General features: G+C 48.8%; 1 protein-coding gene across 1 annotated transcript in view; it reads right to left on the bottom strand.

Annotated features, from left to right (window-relative positions):
• Positions 1–966: 966 nt before the first annotated feature.
• The window catches only part of NAT10 (N-acetyltransferase 10 (GCN5-related)), a 29,818-nt gene continuing 9,911 nt past the window's right edge, over positions 967–20,873 (bottom strand). Inside the window, exons 8-28 of the mRNA XM_006883744.1 lie at positions 18,922–19,055; positions 17,817–17,910; positions 17,592–17,690; positions 14,474–14,610; positions 13,611–13,735; positions 13,059–13,209; positions 12,688–12,784; positions 11,984–12,100; positions 10,226–10,327; positions 10,057–10,131; positions 9,373–9,489; positions 8,326–8,459; positions 8,094–8,142; positions 6,846–6,942; positions 6,661–6,771; positions 5,645–5,817; positions 5,063–5,182; positions 4,625–4,723; positions 3,601–3,674; positions 2,498–2,581; positions 967–1,147 (exon numbers count right to left, since the gene is read on the bottom strand). Of these exons, the coding sequence (XP_006883806.1) occupies positions 1,036–1,147; positions 2,498–2,581; positions 3,601–3,674; positions 4,625–4,723; positions 5,063–5,182; positions 5,645–5,817; positions 6,661–6,771; positions 6,846–6,942; positions 8,094–8,142; positions 8,326–8,459; positions 9,373–9,489; positions 10,057–10,131; positions 10,226–10,327; positions 11,984–12,100; positions 12,688–12,784; positions 13,059–13,209; positions 13,611–13,735; positions 14,474–14,610; positions 17,592–17,690; positions 17,817–17,910; positions 18,922–19,055 (2,301 nt within the window). The 3' untranslated portion in view covers positions 967–1,035. The remainder of the gene's footprint in view (positions 1,148–2,497; positions 2,582–3,600; positions 3,675–4,624; positions 4,724–5,062; positions 5,183–5,644; positions 5,818–6,660; positions 6,772–6,845; positions 6,943–8,093; positions 8,143–8,325; positions 8,460–9,372; positions 9,490–10,056; positions 10,132–10,225; positions 10,328–11,983; positions 12,101–12,687; positions 12,785–13,058; positions 13,210–13,610; positions 13,736–14,473; positions 14,611–17,591; positions 17,691–17,816; positions 17,911–18,921; positions 19,056–20,873) is intronic.

The raw sequence follows: 20,873 nt of genomic DNA, 5'->3' as shown, positions 1-20,873 counted from the left end.
AAAACTGAGCTGATAACCTTCAGGACCAGGATTTCTGTAACATGTACAGAGTTTGGGGCTAAAAATTGGATCCCGTTACACACCATGCCAAAGCATGTGTGAAGCACCACGTAATTTGTGCCACGGACACACGGAAGGGACGTGACTTGGCAGGAGCTGCAGAGGAGACACAGCAAGCTCACTGGCTCCCAGGGCCACACCAAGCCCTGCCCGGTGGCTGCCACTTCCCCGAGGGCCCGTGGTTAGCCAGTCCTAGCTACACTGCTCACCTTCAGCCTCGACAGCAACCCTGTCTAGTCTACCTGGCAGTGCAAACAAGCTGCAACCTCCACATACACAGATGCAACGAGCCCAAACAGAGGTGGTCTTTCTTAGACGATTTTATTAAAAATAAATTCTTTATCCCTCCCTCAGCCCCTGGCATTCAAAGGATGCTTTCACAGCACTTCTCCAAGCTGATGAACAGTTCGTGGGGGCTCAGGTATCACAGCCTAGTTAAATTAAGACCCAGGCTTTTCTGGAACCCAGAGCAGCAGGCTCATGGAGGCGAAGTGGATGGACAGAGAGACCACAGACCCTGTGTGTGTGGACGGTGGATGTCAATGGCCACCAGGCTGGACATTTCTGCTCCTCCAGGCTTCAGGGAGTTTATACAAATTCATGGTGAGAGGATCGCAGCTTCCTAAGTGTCACCAGAAAGCTGTGTCCCTTAAAGGGCATGAGGAGGCACAATGGTCAGTGTGGTTTCTACCCATGTGAGAACGAACCAGAAAAGCTGGGCCCTAAACACAGAATGAATTTATAGTGACAATGGTCAGCCAGAAGGGTGAGGCTGCCCCACTGAGTCCTGGGCAGACTTTGCCTTCAGCTGAACTTGGTCCTACAAGGACCTAGCTGCATCCATAGATGAATTCATGGCTGGTTTCCTGGAAGATCTGGATGCTTTAAGCATGAGGCCACCAGTCGGTCCAGCCAGGGCAGTTCAGGAAGCCAGGGTCTCCAGAGCAAGCCGACTGATGTCCCAGTTTATTTTCACTACTTCTTCTGCTTCAGCTTCATATCTTTCTTGTTTTTCATGTCTCTTTGTTTCTTCAACTTTTTGTTCTGTTTGGGTTCTTGTTTACCTTCCAACTTCCTTTTCTTGTCACTGGAGAGGAGAGAGAGAAAAAAAAAACAAGAGTAAAAAGAATTAAAGACACACGTAGATCCAAAACATCTTTCAGACTACTTTGCTTTGAGCCTGTTTGTTATGCTCTGTCTGAAAATGTCGGGAGGTTTCCATCACTGACAACCTGGCTGGCATGAGAACACCCCCAAGACAGAAGCGTTCTGCACGTGCTGGGGGGCTGGGATCACCACACCCGGCCAGCTCCTGCCTCACTCGGCTGAGCCTGCAGAAGAATAAACGCCACCTTATAGCTAATATCAGAGCTGTGGTCCATGTACTGTTCATTCTCCGAGCCAAGGATTCAAGGAAAAGCCAAAGCGTCAGAATCCCTTCCTTTCATCACTCACTGTTCAGGGTGACAGAAACCACCCCATCCAATGACCCTGAAGGCACAGGCCCTTATGACACACGAGGGGCCACGGGAAGCCGTGCAGTGCTTTCGGATGTGCCGTGTTCATTACTTTTCCCAGATGAGGAGAAGCACAGGCACAGGACGCAGGTTACACACTCCAGCTGGCCCTGGGCTTCCTTGTTGAAGGATGAGCACTGGAATCTCTTAGTAGGTGGCTGAATCCATCCCTCTCTGCCTCAGAGGGTCAAGGTTCTCCAGTGACATTTTGCTCTGGGGACAAACGCTTCCCTCCGTGGAGAGGGTGAAGAGTTCTGCTCAGAGACAATGAGCATGCCCTGAGTGAAGTTACCACTCGCAGAAGATAAAAGCAAAGTCTCAGAGAATAGTTACAGCAGTGTTTCTGCCTCAAAAAGGGCATTTACCCAGAGGCTCTGGGCACGGGAAGGACCACGCACACTGGTTCCCCGTCAGCAGGCTCCTCACAGGCACCACAGCCAAGCGTGGCTTTAGCGCCAGCTCTGGGGAGCATGGGGGGCCACTTCCCACCAACACCCAGACCACATGTGCTCTCCAGTCACCACACCTGAGGGCGAGAGGTAGAGGCACTCCCTCTGCGTCCCTGCAGAGAGGATCCAGGAAATGAGGTGGCCCCGGTACTGGGCATTCAAGATGCTGCGTGGCGTAGGGAAAGAACTGAAGAAACTGTTTCCATGGTCACAAAACTTCACTGTCCCTGTAACCTCTTACAGGGAGGCTGCCAGTGATGGTAACAGCGAGAACGCGCCCAACCCCCAAACCCCGAGATCAGCTCTGGGAGCCCCGGCATGGGTCTGTTTGTGGGAGAAATGCTGCCACTGAGGCAGAGACGTGAAAGGGACCGTGACTTTCCTCTCAAGGCCTCTGCTCCGCCATCCTATTTCTTAGGAAAGCTGCCGCGAGGCCAGAGCCACGGGTCCTCCCAGCAGAAGAGGCCTCACCTTTTCAGGCTGATGACGGAGGCATTCTGCCCGGCCTTGTTCAAAGCTTCATTCCACTCTTCGTCATCCCCACGGATTATGTATCTAAAAACAGAAGGGACATTTCAAAGCTCACTTGAAAGAAAGGACTGTTTAGAAAAAACAAGACAGTAACAACATTCTTATCAGACATTTCCTGCCATGAAAGTCTGGCCTGGCCACATCAGTGACCAACAGAGAGCAGGGCCGGGGCTGGCGGAAGGGCTGAGACGGGCAGCTGAGCTCCAGGTCAGAGGACAGACACTTCACAGGAGAGAGCAGGGCCACCAGCATGGCCGGCAGTAAGGGGACAGCTGTGCCAGGCATTTTGCAGCCCCCAAAGCAGCCTGTGACCACTCCCACAACAGCTGAGCACGTCACCTCGGGGCACATGCCCGCGTGCCCCTGAATCAGGCCTGGACTCCGCCTCTCTCATCTAGCAGGGCTGACAAGATTCTCCAAGTATAAAGCTGAGGTCATACACCAGAGGTCCCTGTTTCGACCAGGGCTCAGCGCCACTTCCCTCTCTCTCATTTGTCCACCGACAGCCTCACTGACCACCCAGCTGAGAAGGCTCAGAGGTCAGCGAGTCTGCAGCAATTATTTACATCCGCCCATGGGGGTCATGGGTGCAAAGATGGTTCAGCGCCAGGAAGTTTTGTCTTTCTTTGGCAGGAGAATCCTTTCTTCAAACAAATTGACATGCCAAAGCCAAATACGGAAAAGTGGCCACGAAAAATACAAACTCAAGGCCTCCTCTGTTTTCTCCACATTTCCTTTCAAGGAGGAAGATCTGTCCCTTTGGGTTGTAACTTCCTAAATAAATCTATCTTTATTTTTTACCTTCAAATAAAAAGTACAAACTTAATCCGCACCCCCTGCCCAGTCAGTGCACTTAGAAAAACAATGTCAAAATTCAAGTGGCAGAGTTAAAATCCTTCCAATTCTGGGGAACCGCCCCCCAAAAACCCCCAAGCCAAAAGTGAACTGGGAAGTGTCACTCCTAAACCCAGTTCCCAGAAGCATAGCTTCGTGGAGCCCCAGGTCTTGGTGAGGAGAAGCCACGGCACAGCCAAGGGTCTTACTGAGAGAGGTCCATGTTCTTCAGCTTGCCCACTTCCTTCTTGTGCTTCTCCTGGAACTCCTTCGCGGCTTCATCCTGTGTTCAACACACCATCAACAAAGGACGTTGGAGGCAAGCAGTGAACCACAACACAGGACACAGAGCAGGGGAGGTGGAACACGATGGGGAGAGCAGCAAAGATGCGGTCTGGTCTTGTCCTTCAGACCATCTTTCCGGCCGGCCCAGCTGCCATCAGACTAAGCCTAACTCTGGGTGACCAGAGAGTCAGAGGACTTTGGGGAGCTCTGGTGGCCTAGTGGCAAGAAGCTGCAACTACAATCCCAGAGGTGCACGGTTCGAATCCACCAGATGCTCTGCCGGGGAAGGAGGGGCAATCTCCTCCTGTACCAGTCAGATCTGATTTGACGGTACACGCACACAAAAATAATAAAATTAAAAAAAAAAGAGAGTCAGAGGAGAACTGCGCTCCTGTGGTTTTCAACAATACAGGCACAAACTACTGGGTTCTGTCTGTTTTTACATATTTACAATATGAGCTGCTAGGGTTTTTCAACAGCTGTGATCTTTCAGAAGGAGATGGTTAACCCTCCACTTAGCAGCTAGGCACTCCACCAGAATCGTTAGAGGCAGCTCTTACTATTTTAACACACACGTGCATATAGAAGATGCTGCTATTAGTGCTCACCTTGGCAGCACATATACTAAAACTGGAACGATACAGAAATTATAAGCATGGCCCTTGTGCAAGGATGACATGCAAATTCAAGAAGCGTTTCATATTAAAAAAAAAAAAAGAGAGATGCTGCTATCAAAGGCCACAGGCCACAAGGGCTGTGCCAGCGGTCGATGTGGGCAGCCTGCACTTAGCACACATTCAGCGGGGCCCACGACTGTGCTCAGGCCACAGAGGGGACAGGGACACAGCGATGTCCCTGGAGCACCAGGCTCACTCGACCTGCACATGCAGACGGCAGGTGTGATCCCAAGCCAAGCCCGGTTGAGCGAGGCCTGCGGTGCCAACGTACCAGGTCATCGCTCAGGGTCTTTAGCGTCGGCTCCATCACCACGTCCTTCACGGCCACCATCTGCTCCTCAATGGCCTTTTCCTGCACGTCACTGAAGAGCTGCAAAAGACAAGGGATGAGAAAAGGAGCAGCAGGGCCCAAGTCCCTCCTGAGCGTCACAGGGAAGTGTGCGTTCTGAAAGCACAACGCAGCTCCCAACGTCACCGACGTGTGTGCTCTCACCGTAAAAGAACACGCACAAGGCGGGGCCACATGAGACCTAGCAGTGGGCACCTCTGGAGGGAACACAGAGCGTTTCAGATACGGCTGGAGACCCTTGTATGAGGGCATCTGTATGCATGTAAGGCTGTGAAGCCAGTATGGCTGAATGTTAACATCTATTCATCGGGGGCAGGAGTCTCTGGCATCAAGCCTGTCCTGCCAGGGGGCAGCAGTCACCTTTACGACCTTGCGGATGATCCGGTTGAAGAGTCCCATCAGCTGGCCCGCCGGCAGGTCGATCTCCTTTTCCAGCTGGTCCACAGACTTGTGCTGCAGGCCTACCCCCAACAGGAGTGCCTAGGGGATGAGAAGCGGATGCAGCGGCTGCCAGGACGGCCCTGCTCAAGGAGGGCCAGTCCACTTACTCTCTTCTCTCACCACTGTTCTCTGGGGCAGGAGGACCCTTTCCTACCCTCCTGTTACTGAAATCACCACAAAATGTTCCCACTTCCCAAGATCTACAAACTGGCTCTTATTATCCAGGCAACAGCTGCTTCACAAGCACAGCCAGAACTCAGGGTTTTTCTGAACCTCAGCTGAAGGTTCAGATTACCAGGGCTGCATGGCGGTATGGGAAGCTCTTTCACAACTGGGTGACTAGGTACATGACTTGACTCCTGAGCCCAAGTTTCCTTATCGGTAAAATGAGGAGACTACGCAGCTATCAGAACTGTTAGGAATTAAATCCAGCAAAAGACGAAGAAAAAGCACCAAGACCAACAGACAGCAGCATCTCTATGCTTCCACCAGGTAACCTACCGACTGGGCTGCAGACAGAGAGAGGTCCCCCAGCTGGTTCAGGAAGTACATCCGGGAGATGGCGGGGATCATGTCCATGATGAGGTGATAGTCCACCATGTTCCGGGAATACATCTCCAGCCTCTTCAGGTCATAGGGGAGGAAGAGAGCCTCCAGCTCCTCCCGGCTGAGCACTGCACACGACAGACACGGGTCAGCCTCGAGCCCAGGGTCTGGCTGGATGCTCGAGATGGAACCATCAAAACTGCCACCCACGCCTAATGACTGCGAGGTGGAGCCATCCCACAGGGCCTACCCAGCGGCTCCACAACCGTGTCCTGACAGCACACAGCCCCTTCCTGGCCAGAGGCAGCTCAAACACACAGGGAAGGGGACAGCTGGCATATGAGCCTTGTTTAGAGTCCCCACAGCAACGCATCAGACCAAAGAAAGGGTCACCATGCTCCAGGGTCAGAGGAGGACACTGGGCCACTTCTCAGGACACATGTCCACAGAGACTACACAGGCTCACAGAGCTCAAAAACCACAGGTCTCCTCATCAAGATAAACTACGTGCTGTACAGGAGCACACACACATACACACACACACACACAACGCAACAGAGAAATTCACACTGTTAATATTAATATCCATCAATAATCCACAACACATTTCTTTGCACTTAAATAGTCAAGCAAAATATTTATGCCCTACTCACTTCTATGGGTTGGTCACAGAAAGTGGTCAGCATAATTTTTGGTTATCAGCGAACCTCATTACAGATCATGCCAACAGAGCTGCTTCCTAGTGTATTTTTTTACAGTTTCACAGATGAACTTATTTACTATCACTGAACTCCATTCACCTCCCTAAAAGCTTTTTATGAAGATGAGGGAGTCGGTGCACCCAGGACCAGGCCTGACACTGCAGGGGCCCGAGACGCAGTAAAGGAGCAGGGCCAGAATCAGTCCAGCGCTCTGCCCCTCACATACCCAGGCCCTCCAAGTCCTCCACAATTCCCAGCCCTGTTGCTCACCTGGCTGGGCCAGCTTCTCGATGTTCTTGTTCTGAAGGATGTTCAGAGCCAGAGGGGGAGAAAAGGTGCTGAACTGGTAGGAGAGGAGGGCCAGGAAGCGCCTTCGGAAATCTGCAGGTAGAATCAAACAGAGTTAATGGTCTGGTAACCACCCTGTCACCAGGCGTCCCCCAACCCTCAATCACCTTTCCAGAAGGCTGAGAGCCAGGCTCCTCGGTCAGTTTCGTCCTCGTCAGTTAGTGTCTTCAGCATGATGCATGAATGTTCTCCGGTCAGGTCATTCTAGGAAACACATATTCCTGATTGGGATGGGAGTCCCCTCTGGTAAAAGCTTGTGCACCAGGAAAGGGCTGTGTGCAGGGAAGGTGGGCTTGGCACTCCTGTCTCCCCTCCCCTTTAAAAGTCTTGCTGAGCCACCTCAGATCCCAGGCCCACAAAGACCCCACTGTCGGGCAGCTCCTTAAAGGTGCCTCAGAAACCCTGCACAGCTGCCTCACAGCACATGACCCCCAGAAGCTGCCAACACATACTGCCTGACCACTTCTCCTTCACTCCCTCTGCCTGCCACATCTGCCCTCATCCAGGCTCCTAGAGCACCATATTTGTGCCACAGAGGCCGATCTGACCCGGCAGCCATGGGTCATTCCTCTGCATCTCCCCTGACATCTCCCAGTCCTTCCGTGAACCCCCTGCTCCCTTTAAGGGGCCTTTTGCTTCCTTCAATCTACCAGGTTCATGTCCACCTAGAGTCTTCACACTTGAATCTTTCTGTCTAGAATGCTCTTTCACCCAAGACGACCACCCGGCTGGTTCACTCTGATCGTATCGTTCACAGAGCAGTTGGAGAGGCCATGGCAGCCTGATTTCTTTATCACACTCAAATTTTTGTTGTTTTTCTCTTCACAGCGTATGTTGGTACACGAAACGCATTTGTTCACCTCTGCCTTTTACTTCTACCCATTAGAAAATAAGCTTTGGGCTTCTCATGCTCAATGCTGATTTGCTGCAGTTGATAAGCACTTTTTGAGAAACTGGTGTGGTCAGGTAACACCTCAATAACCCTCCATGGACCTGTCATCCACACATGTCCACCTCTCCAGATACCAGCCAGTTTATACAGCTCTGCCTTCCTTGACTAAACTTACATTTTCACAAATTCAAAGGGCACTGCCAGGTCCCAAGAGTTCACACACTGTGTGTGAGCCCTGTGACCATAGGATGAAACACAAAGCGGCATTCCTGAAGAAAACATGTGATCACACGGCCTTTCAACGAGGATGGAGCTGGGTGCCCACCAGAATAAACCTCGTCAGGGGTAGAGTCACACCAGCTCAGAACAGTGCAGGTGGGGCCTCTGGAGCTCTGCCCAAGGAGAGAGCTGTCACCAGCCACCACCACAAATCTGAACCCCCTCTGCCAGACACCTCACTCACCGGAGTCTGTCTCAGATACACGGGAACAAAGCCAGCTCGTTTCCAGAACCTGCAGAGACACAGACTAGGTCACTGTGTGTTCCCTGGAGAGGGGCTGAGAGAAGATGATAAGGTCCAGGAAGAGCAAGGTGGCAACAGAGGGTTCACAGAGACCCAGGTCCCAGAGGCCTCCCCTACCAGGACCTCAATGCCAGGGGGTAGTGAGCAGGAAGCAGGGCCCGCAAGCACTTACTTGAGGAGCATGGGGGTCAGGCCATAGGATACACCCAGGTAGTCCAGGCGCTCGGCAGGCCTCTCGTTCAACTTGAGGAGTAAGGGAGGCAGGTCCTTCCTTGGAGAGATGACCTCTTCCAGCAAGCTGACGGCCTAGGAGTGGCCAAAGAGAACATGGTCCACTCAGAGGGAGGATAGCTGGTGACAATCTCAAGCACCCTTCTTACTCCAGGCTCTGACCAAACCACAACAGGTAAACTAGCAGTTTCATGCTTTGTTTTTAAAAATGTCAGTGAAGGTCTCTGGATGAGGCAAACAAACAGTTTGCACCCAGCCAGCAGCACTGAGGAAGAACAGGCCCAGTGATCTGCTTCTGTAAAGATTAAGGCCACGAAAACCCCACAGGCAGTCCTCCTCTTAGGTCACATATCAACAACAAGCTGAGAGGCTAGTGGCTGTCACCAGTAACAGCCAACACTTTTCCATGTAGGAAACATCACTGCCCTGAATCCAGAGGGCAGGAAGTGGCCGCACAACTCAGAAAGAGCCTAACAGATTTACAAAGAGGCAGAGGGGATCTCAAGATCCAAGCCTCTGAGCCCTTCAAGGAGGTCACTGTGAGAACCAACTGTGAGAGCGACGGAAAAGGCTGCTCAACCGTCAGCTGCTTGCCATTGCCATGAAGGACACACATGAGGTCCTGAAAAGTCTGGGCCACTGAGTAGAAAGGAGATGCAGCTTTCAGACTGGAATGAGCACAGAATCAGCAGGAAGCCTATGAGCATGCAGGCGGGCCCCGCCCAGAGGTTCTGACTGGGCAGGTCTGGGGCGAGGCCCAAGAACAAGCTTCCGACGATGCTGATGATGTGACTGAGGCTGCACTTTGAGAATCACTGGTCTCAGGAGCTCAGCTCAAGTGTCAGGCTGGAAAAGGCTCAGCTTCCCCCCAGACAGGGAAATTTGTGGCTGCTCAGAGGGCCCACGTCTCTGGACAGTTCTTACTGATGCTGTTGAGGACACAGAGGCGCCTTCCAAGCACCAGGGCTCTCGCCAAAACGGCTCTTACCTCGCTGTTCACAGTGTGGATTTCTTGGGACGTCTCAGTGACTTTTTCCTCAAGGCACGGGAATCTGCCTTCATAGTACATCTGCAGCAGCTGGAGAGCCCGGCTGCCATAGCCCATCTAGGAGCAAGCAAAGGAAGAGGGATGCTGGGCCCAAGCACTTCTACCTCTAAGACTGTGTCCAGAAAGTTTTCACTTCCTGTCAAACTGTACCTGACTAAAAGAACCCATGAAATCTCCCAATGAGGCCGAAACAGAGACCCACAAGATGGGAAGCTGTGTGGTGTCGGCCCTATACCCGTCTAAGCCGGCAGAAGACCCTCTTTGCCACGTGAGGACGAGCATACAGGGGACTGTCTGGGTTCCAGACCAGCAAGATTCACACAGGCACAGTTTCTGTGCTGCTGCAAGAATCCAGGTTTCTACCGCCAACTCCTCAGGGGGAATGTCTAAGTCATAGAAGGTAGTCACGGAGGGTTAGCTCTGGTTCACAAGCTCTGTTCCCTCAAAGGAAAAAACAAGCCCATATCATCAACCTGGCAAACTGCACGCCCATCGCCCTCAGGAAGTGCCTGGAGCTCAATGTGCGCTTCAACAGGCTTTCCTGACAGACAACTGAGTGTGCAGACAGCATGATGGCGGCCGCTAACAACAGCACCCAGTCCGTGCGGTGTGACAGTACGTTACCCCTTGATAATCCGGGTGGACAGCAATACGAACGACCCTTCCACCTGAAAGACCACCAAAGTCTGGATCTTGGAACTGTGTGGAAGATACAACCAGTAAGTTAGCACCGCAGAGCACCCTCCGACACAGCGCCTTCACTCTCTCGGGCAGGCCAGGGAGGGCTCGTCACCTGCTCTGACACGGTCCACGGGATCAGGTCACCCGATGCCTTCTTGCCTCGAGACAAGCTGTTCATGATGGACTGGCGGGAGATCTCCCCCTCGAGGCACACCTGTGGGGAAGGCAGAGAAAGGCTTCTAAGTGCTTTCTCAGACTGGTGGGCTGTTTCCACCCACGGTTCATGCTCAACCCTGTAAATGACCCTCCACTCCTGAGTAGGCCCTGAGGACCTCCTCATCTGTTACTAGCAAGGCTGAACTCTGCCACCTCCAGAGCGCCTAGCGCAGAAGCATACTGTGTACGTGTGTCCAGCTCTGCACAGAGTGGAAATTCATAGTAACCACTCGTGTGACATCTGACCAGGGAGGAGTATGTGCAGATAATGAAACACAATGCGGTCTTTAAAATGACATACATAATATATGATACACTGGCGGGGGGGTTGGTTTTTTAGGTAGATTATTAAGCTCTACTGAGTCTATGTTTTTATGTGTGTGTGTGTGTGTGTATATATATATATATATATGTGTGTGTGTGTGTGTATATGTATATGTATATATGTATATATATGTGTGTGTATATATATATATATATAAATATAAAAGAATAAATTAGCAACACAAATATACATTTAAATGTATGTGTAAATCTATCTACCTTAAAGCAAGTTTCCAGGTGCTTAAAAATTGGCTTTTCACTGAACTGCATGTTCCAATTTTACAATAACCATGTGTTGCTTTTGTAACAGTGTAGCAGACCTGCTGCTCAAAAGGCTTTTGGCCCTTATGCCAGATGTCTTTGGCCTTGCCACAGGCCAGGCAGGAACAGAACATGCAAACAGAATGGTTACATCCCAAGGCTCCACCCTACCACAAGGCAAGACTCAAACTGCCAGCCTTAGTTCCCCTCAAGGCATGCATGGTCTATACCCCTGTGTTCCTAGAAAGAGGACTGCATCTGGGAGGTTAGCTCTCTTTCTCCTCAGCTTAGACCTGATACAGTTGCCTCAGCTCTGCCTGCCCTACAAGCATGGGGCCTGGAGCTGCATGAGCTAGACTTAATATGAGACAGAGATGACCTGGGGACTGCTATCCCACAGAACCAGAGCAAGGAGCCTTAACTTGAGCTTGCTAGAGGACTGGGGGTGGAGGGGATGCCTTAATTGGAAGAACTAAGAGAGCTTTGGAAGACTGGCCTGAAGCCATGAGGTAGAGGGGGGCCCATGAGCACACTTTGGAAGCTGTCCTGAGAGATTGTACCCTGTTGTCAGTGTGAATTCTAATAAATCTCATAATCATATTTCTGTGAAGTCTGCATAGCTACTGCAAAGAATTTTGGATCCAGTAGGGCAGAAGGACTGGTGCTGAGATTCACAGAAAGCAGTGGAGTGTGGACGGCATCTCTAAATGGGAATTAATTTTGCATTGTGGCTGTTGATGGGGACAGTTCCCCTTGTGGACTTAGTAAAGGTCAGAGATGGCCATGCTCATGCTGCCTCACTCTATTTACAGTAGTAAAGGGAGGAAAACAAATGAAGTTCTGTTTGTGGGAAGAGCTCTCTGAGTAAAAAATCTGAGTGGCTGGTTTTTCATTTCAACCATCAGAAAGCAGGGACTCTGGGCTTCTGGCAATAGGCATTAAGACCCATCATCATGTGCCACTTGGCTTCAAATGAGAAAGTGACAACTTCCTCGCACGCTGGGCAGTTACTAATATTTCATGCGCAACTAGGTCCCCAAACCAATGGCATAGGAGGCTCCTTCCATACCTGAACCACAGCCAGCACCTCTGGCAGGGCATTCTGAGTTGGGGGCACAGGAGGCAGAAGGCAGAAGAGGTGGTGGGCAGGCGCATCAGAAAGCATCTGAAGGTCGTTGGGAGAGTTCTGTGGGGCACAAACTCAGGTTAGTGAGAATCTGTGCTGGTCCTCTGGATGGCTCTGAGGCTGGGCTGAACGGCCTTCACCAAAAAGTAAGTGATGAGCTGGAGGCCAGCAAAGCCCCTCCCTGGTACCTCGCAAGCCCAAGATTCATCACTGTTTTAATAGATGGAGCCTCAAATGCCTCCTATCATCTCACCACCAGGGGCAGGTGGCCAATTGGTAGCACAGAATTTACACTTAGCACTGCTTATTTCATAGCTAGAAACGGAACTTTTTCTAGGAAAGAGGCTGCTATTTCAGAAAAAACCGTCACCACTTCTAACACCAACTCTAGGGTCTCCCATTATAGGCTATTTGTAAAAATGCTATGTAGACACTATAAATTACCCTTTCCAACATGCCCTTTAATTTTTAAGAGTTCAAGTACTCTATCTAAACCACCCAACTCAGTGTTCACACGCACAGCAGCACATGCGGGAGTCCACAGACAGGCCTGAACCAATGCCACCAGAGAGAAATCTTCAAGATGTGAAAACTGAGTGAAAGGGGACGCCCACTGCTGATGTTCCCCATGAGCAAGCTGCAGTTACCTTGTAGTGAGAAGCCACGTAGAGGGCCATGAGCCGCTGGAGGAAAACTTCAGAGGCTTTGTGGTAGCAAAAGAGGGTATCTCTATTAACAAAGTAGCTGGATCTGGAGTTAAGCAACCCAACCAAGGCAAAGCAATCTCAAAAAAGGGTATAGTATTTTTACGGATCACCAGCATGTCCCTCAGCTTTGTAAGAAGACCCCAGTATCCTTAGCAAAAGCAGAACATTGGGGCAAGAAAAAAAAAAGGAAACTAAGAAAGGTGAGCTTTCCCTCCTTCCTAGAGCAGTGTCCTATGGAATGAAGGTCAAAGCCTTTTGCTTTTGTAGCCCCCTCCCCTTCTGCAGGGCAACTGCGACCCAGAGGAGGATACAGTTCACAGGCTTCAGGCAGGGGGCAGCCCGAGATGATCCGAGTAATGTTGAGACAGTCCAAGCACAGCAAGTCATTGAGCCACTTCTCCACCGCGTCCCCGGGGGCATATCGGATGGACTCGTTGAGGGAAACCTCGTGCAGTGTTCGAGCTGTTCCACACAAAAAGAAACCACTATTTAACACAGAGAACCGAAAGGAGCAACCAAGATGCCATGCTTTGGCTTTGTTACATGGCATCCAGAAAAGCACAGCTCAAGAATTTAAACAGGGGCGTTTCACACTGTCTTGGTGGAAGTTCAACTTGTCATGACCCAACCCCAGAGAGATCTAAGTCACTGCAACTACCAGTAACAAATGAGGGGTCAGCCACTGGGGGAGGCTCAAGTCAGGCTTCCACCTGCTCGCCAGGCGCACTGTCTCCAAGAAAATCCGCTCTACCCTTTGGGGACTCGGCCTTTGTGCCTGATGGGGAAAGTCTAACACAACCCACGGTGTAAGGAGTCTGAGGGGACATCCCGTGACAACAGAGCAGCTCGGAGATTAGAGGTACCTGAGGCCAGTCTGGCTGTGGTTGTGGTCTTGTTCTCAGCAGTTGTGCTGACCTGGCTCTGGGCGCTCTGCTGGCGGAGCTGCTGAATTAGTTTGAGAGACAGTGACCGGCCGGTGCCCTCATAGCTAGGAGTAAAGGCAAAGTAATGAGGTACAAGGTTTCAAAGCCACTCTCTAGGAGCGGACAGAGCCTCTCTGGCCTCCCCAAGGAATGTCCACTGCAGCACACACTCTCCTTGGGAGCCAGGTCAGCGAGATGCCCCAGCTTGGGGTTCTCATTCACTTACTGGCTTGTTTGTCTTTTTCCTAATTTTTCAGTAGGAAATATGAACTAAATATTTCAATGTAAAAAAAGAATTCCTTGTGTTATTAGAAGTCTGCTTTCTTATGCTAATTCATTCTTTACGCATTGTATTTTCATTTATTTTTATGATGTAAGACATTGGTATTTCCCAGTACATACTTTAAAGAACCTGAACATGGTCTAGAAACATTCAGCAAATGGGTTTTAACATGTTCAGACCAGGAGTTCTGGTGGCCTAGTGGCAAAAAGCTGCACTGCAATCCAAGTATGCAGTTCGAATCCACCAGATGCTCTGCTGAAGAAGAGGAGGAAATATCCTCCTGTACCACTCAGATCTGATTTGATAGTACACACACACACACACACAAAACAAAATTTAGGGGGGGGGAAATGTTCAGACCAGAGATGAATTACAGTTATAATGAAGATGCAGGTTCTTGTTGGCAGAAGGCCCAGACTAAAATAGAGACTGAAGCCCAGGCCATATTCATCACATACCACCTAACCTGCAATAACCAGTCACTGGCCGTGGGGACAACAGCTCTGCTTGGAGTGCTTACCCGTTGATGGTGGATGCCATGAAAACGAGGTATGGGCCGAGCAGGCTCTTGACCAGGGGCAGGGGGATGGCAGCAGCTTCGTCAATCACAACGAGCTCCGCCTGGCCCAGCTTCACAGCATCTGAAGGATGTATGTACTGCAAGAAGGACAGTTCTCGATTATTCCCTGAGCCACCGCCTCTCAAGGCTGGGGTAACTGCTGATGGCACCAGAAAGCTATTCTCTCACTTCTCCTTATGTCTTCTTTCTCCCATTCATCTATTCCTGTTTGCCTTATCAGAACAAAAAGAAATGGGCATGGAGTCAGAAGACAGAGCCAGCCCACTCCCTGTGTGAGCCGGCTGGGACACTTCATCTCATAGAGTTGCAGACACCATCCTGTGCTGTGGAGAACAGCCGCTACAGGACAAATCTAAGGTAAATATGTTAAAAATGTCTTGCCCATGGTGCAACCACTGTGGAAGGTGTTATGGCGCTTTCTCAAAAAGTTACAAATAGAGATACCATTTGACCCAGCAATTCCATTACTGGGAATATACCCCAAAGAGACCATAACTGACATCCAAGCAGATATATGCACACCCATGTTTATTGCAGCTTTGTTCACAATAGCAAGGAGTTGGAAGCAACCTAAGTGCCCATTAACAAACGAATGGATAGAGAAGCTGTCGATTATTCACACAATGGAATACTATGCTGCATTGAAAAACAGGAACTCATGCAATATTATTCAAAATGGGTGACCCAGGAGGGCATTATTCTGAGTGAAGTATCTCAGTCACAAAAGGACAAATACTGCATGGTGCCACTGTTGTAAAACAGGACTCACCTTGGGATTGGGGGGAGACTGAGAAAGATGGGTTCAATAATGTGTACTGTATTGAAACAGATGAGGGAGAAAACTGTTTAAAAGGGTTATATATGATTAGGTATTTTCGTCATGACAGGAGTCTAGAGCGAAGGCTACATGGTGGGGTAGACATGGGGAAGGGTTTGTAAAATGAAAGAATTTGTCTTTTACTTTTCCAAGAGGGTAGTGTACTAAGGGTGAAGGTTGGGAGGGGAGAAAAGTGCAACAATGAATGCATGGAAATCCAAAGTCTCTGTAAATTTTGACTGAAATTATTAATAAATTAAAAAAAAAAAAAAAAAGAAAAAAACGTCTTGCCCAAAGGCTGGCTTTCGGGTTGCTGGAGTTCCTGTCCCTTTTCTTTATCCTCTTTCATGTTTCTCCCCAACCTCAACTTAGGTGCTGGCAAAGCATGTGGGAAAGAAAAACTCAAAAAGGAAAAAAAAATTAAATATGCTAATAAATCTGTAAAAGGCACTTTAAGGAACAATCTGGTAAAAATCTAAGAAAGCTGCAACCTAGATATCCTACAATCAAACAATCCCATTTCTAGAAATACAGAACCAACTGCAGTACTCATCCAGTGCTTAGAGATGAGCCACCAGATCTGCAAACTTCAATCTGGACAAATCCTGAAAACAAATGGTGACTCCCAAAGGCAAGCCGAAGAGCAAGCACAGCACGTCATCATTTACGGGTACATAATTACATAGTAAAAGTGCTAGCACATGGATTAGAAAGAAACATATCCTGTTCAGAGTGAGAGGTCCCCAGAGGGAGAGACAGAGCGAAAGAGACAGGAAGGGGGAGAGAAGAGGGACTTCAATGGCATCTGGGATATTTCTGTTCTTCAAAACAAAAGTAATTGTGCTTTTAACAGATGAAACAAGTACAACAAACAACAAAATGTCAACATTTCTTAACTCTGAGTGGTAAGGGTCTAGTGTTAATTGGTGTCTGCACATTATTACATGTTTAAAATCTGTTACTACAGTAAGAGTTTAACTGCTGAGCTAGACGTTCACAGGCGGGGGAGGCGGTGGTCCCAGTCATTCCTCACTGCAGGATACACATCCTCAGCAGGGCCCCACATCTTGGATACTTAACGGGAAAAACTAAACAAGCAACTGACAAAAGCAGCACAGAGCAGCCCTCCGGGGAGGCAACGCAAATTTTAATATCCTTCTTTTTCTCAATCACCAGCAAGAAGAGGCCCCAAAGGGACACAAATGGAGCCACGTAAAGTAAGGTCACCTCCTCTCTGTTTAAACTCCAGCCTGGAAACAAAAGGATTCTGGTAATATGAGAGGGCATCTGATTACAGACTCGAGCGGAGCCAGGGCTATGCCGGGCCATTTCAGGGAAGTGTCAGCCTGTTTTGCCTTGTGTATTTTTCTTGAGTTTTAACAGGTCTCCTTATTCTCACTGTCTGCTGCCTGCCCTCACCCCTGTACCTCCTTTCAATTGAGGAAATTAGGCAAGAATGGAGAGAAATGTATACTGTGAAAAGATTCTGAATGAAGACTTAGTAGGGATAAAGGGGGAGGGGGGAAATTCTTAAGATAAATGGCTTAACACTTAGCATTATTTATCATCTGGGACCACTGATGGGCACCTCCACATCTTAAGTTTGAAGGCAGTAACTGCCAAGTTCTACTAGCCTACCTCCACCCAAAGCACCCCAACATAAGTACTAGGCCACTCCAAGAGCACAGGGGCACCAGCCTTCTTGCAGCCTGTCACCGGATGCCTCTTCTACAGGTTTAACCGAATAGAGCCTTTGGACAAGCACAGCCCGTCCAGGCTGACAGGGCACAGGAGATTTATAGAGCTTTCAGGAAAGCACTGTTGAGAAAGGAAAATGGGCCACTGGCTAACCCTCAGAGCATATTTTGCAAAGCTGGTGTTTTTTTTCCCTTTTTTTTCAAATGGTGAGGTTATTGTTCTAGTTACAGATGAAGCATTTTAAAAGCTGCAGGAACAAAGCAAAATTAGAACTATGGTCAGAAATCGTTTGGGTTTTTTTTTTTCCCTAATCAGTACACTCACAATCCCACTTATTTGATTTTAGACCGTCTTTTCAACTGGACTTTTGAATTTGCTTGAATGTTTTTCTTTAGAAGAGGCTAAAAATTTGTAACAGATTTACATAAAGCAGCACTACTCTCTATAGGACGTCCACTTACGCCTGTAAAGGGGAAACATTTCAGAGGCATTTCAATACAGTAGGACGCAGGTCCCCCCAGTGAGGGCAGGGGCAAGCCTCACCTGAATGGTCTGCCTGTGTTCTCGGAACACATTCACTCTGATTACTGCCTTGTGAAATTCAGGATTTAAAGACTGAACAATCTCATAATCCAGATGCTCCTGAAGGGGAAAGAGTCAAAGCAATGACAAGCTTTAGAACCTAAATATTCAGAGTCAGCAGGCATTCTAAAGACTTCACCTGGATTTAACCCCAGCACTGAATTAAAGGAACAGCTGAATTCTTACTTGATACTGCAGAGCATCAAATCCTTTAAACACAAATTCAAACAGTGTGTGGAGGTTATCAGGGCTTGGGGAAGTTACAAATATATTGGAGTACCTAAAAGACAAAAGAAAAGGGGAATTTTAAAGAATTTTTTAAAGGAAACTTTGCTCCCAATGCACAGAGGATAACCACAGATAATGGCAGGAAGTCAAGTCTAGTATGGTCTGGGAAGGGGAAGTAAAGTCACTCCAGATCTAAGTATATTTTCTTTCCCAGACAATGAAAATACATTAACCTGAAGGCAGCAGGTCCCAGAGGAGAGGAGCCGAGGGGAAAGAAACTTTAGCCGGCCCAGAAAGCTGCCCACAGCCCATGGCCCTGTTGTAAGAGCGCCCATCTCACAGTCCTCATCGGCTGCGCCAAGAAGACTTCATACCACGAAGCAGAGTGCGCAGCTGGTGCTGAGGCCACAGCCACAGCTCAACTTCCAGTAGATCCACGCTGAATGTAAGATTGCTATGGCTAAGAGGATGGGTGGGAGCTACTCTGATGGAGCAGAGAAACAGACAACAGCCCCAGCTCTCCCAGCACACACCTGGTGGAGGATCCTGGGTAAGCCACTGAATCTGAGCCTACGTTTATCCATCTATGAAATGCTCAGAGCTTTCAGTAATGTGAGGACAATAATGCAGGTCAATTATCATGTCCGCAAAGCTGGAAGCACACACTCTACCAACAGACACCTAAATCTGCCCAGAAAAGCAGACGGGGAGCAATATCACCCTCAAAGGCAGCTCCCAAGAGGAAGACAAGGGCTATGGATTAAAATCATTAAAAAGTCACATCTAGACAGTTCTTAGTCAGCAAAGCTAGGGTACACACTTGTACTCTGAGAATTTCAAGGTTTCTTATCTCATTTATCTATCTTTGTTTTTGCGTGTATGTTCAACTTAAAACCGTGATTGCAAAGACCCTGCCTGGTGTGAATGGGGAGTGCTACTGTTTCCAATAGGCCCAGACACCCAGAGAACTCCCAGTGAGCCTGTCAGAGGCAGGGATGACCTCCTGGCTAACCCTGCCCGTGCGTCCTCAGAGCCTAGCATTTCAAAGTACGGGACCTCTTACCCAAATGCCACCGCCCCAGCAATGGCCAGTCCCAGGGCCGCAGATTTGCCTCTTCCTCGAGCAGCTGTGAGAGCAACAGTACTCCTCAGGGTCTTTTCAGAGATCCCCTCGATGAACTTCAAGACGGCTTTGGCCTATGAAAGAGAAACACTTTAGGCAGGTTCTGGGAAAGGTCTGTGTTCTAGCCCTTTTTCACCACCGACACCACTGGGAAAAAGAGTGAAGTTGAAGCCACAGCTAATTAAGTGAAGTAACTCACGACCCTCAAATTTCCATCTCCGCTCTAGGCCTCCTCCCCTCACACCAGACTCGTATATGCACGCAACTGCTTTCTGTAATCTCCACTTGGACATCACATACTTGAAACAATGTCTGTCCTCTCAGACCTCTTCCACCTTACCCATCCCAATTATTTGTGGAATTGCTCAGGCCGAAAGTCTCCTCTGTTTTACTCCTTTTTATTTTAGTTGTTGCTGCTGATTGCCTCTGAGACAAGCAGGACTCATAGTGACCCTAGGAACAAAAGGCCCGAAGCCCCTCTACAGCTATCGACACTTAGCAAAGTTCATAGAGTTTCCAGGGGTATCTGGTTTAGGAAGTAGATGCCACTCCTGCGTCGATTTTAATTAGCAAATCCTGTTGCTATGACCTTCAAAACAAACAAAACCCTACCTTTCCTCACCATGCCTATCTAGTATTGATTACTGAAGAAAGCTCCTAATTGATTAGTCTTCTTGCTTCTACTCTTGTTCCCCTACAGTGTGGACCTAACAAAATGGTCAAAAGGATCCTCTGAAGACAAGGTATAGGAATCTTTCTTGCAACCGTGCCGAGAAAAGATGACCCACGTAAAACTCTTCCCTGGCCCCACATCAAACAGCCATCCTCTCTGGAACCGCATCTCTTCCTCTGCTCCTACTCACTTTGCTTCAGCCTCAACAGCTCCCAGCTATTCCTGGAATAGCCAGGTACCAACCTACGTACCTGCTATTCCTTCTGCCTAAAAATGTTCTTCCCTTCTTCACATATACACATGGCTCCTTACCACCTTCAAGGAAGTGAGGCCTTCTCTGATCACAGTATCTAAAAGAGCAACACCCTACCCTCATCCTGGGACCACTCTTCAAATCTTTGCACAAATATTGCAAATATGCCTTCCCTTACCAGTATCTATAACAGCAACATCTGACCTTCACCCTAGGATCACCTCTTTCAGGACTTACTCATTTTCTCCACTGTAGGTATTGCCTTCAGCACTACATCAAATGGTGTATTTGCTTGCTTCATTCCCTGTCTGCCTCAACCACTTGAACTTAAGCTCCAGGAGGCAAGGTGTGTCCTCTCCTTTACTGCTGGAGCCCAGGTCAAGCACCAGCAAGGGAAGGCAAATGCCAGTGATGCCAAGTGGGAGGATGAGTCACAGTCACAGTGCTCAGGAGCCAAGCTGTGCTCCCCTCCTGGGAGCAAGCCTTTGACACTGGGCCAGTCTGGCTTGCTGGGTTCTGACAGTTAGGCTGTCCCACCCACCTAGGTAGTGACACAAGAGATGCTGAAGAGATTACAGGCCAGAGAGGACAAAGGAAAGAAAGAAGCATCAGGGAGCCACTCTCCAGACGGAAACATTCAAAGTGATGTGGTGTCTAATTTTCTTAACTTGGCCTTTAAAGAATGCTGTTTTACGCTTGTTGCTCAAAGCTAAGAAAGTTATAAACTTTGATAAAAATATAACTGGAGGGGAATCAATCACTGCTCTAAAAGGATATCAAATAAAGCTATATTTTCTGACATTAAAATATTATAAAATATGTACTTTATATTATAAAATAGATTATTAAAAAGACAAGAAATTCAATTTTAAAATGAGCAGAAAAGCAGATTTAGTCTTTTTTTCTGTATAAACAAATACAGATGGCTGACAATTACATGAAAAACATACAGATACTTGGCTCACT

The sequence above is a fragment of the Elephantulus edwardii genome, unplaced genomic scaffold (assembly GCF_000299155.1).
Source record: "Elephantulus edwardii isolate Elephantulus edwardi_28Jun2011 unplaced genomic scaffold, EleEdw1.0 scaffold00029, whole genome shotgun sequence".
NCBI lineage: Eukaryota > Metazoa > Chordata > Mammalia > Macroscelidea > Macroscelididae > Elephantulus > Elephantulus edwardii.
The sequence above is the reverse complement of the archived record's forward strand: the minus strand, read 5'-3'. Positions and strand labels throughout refer to the sequence as shown.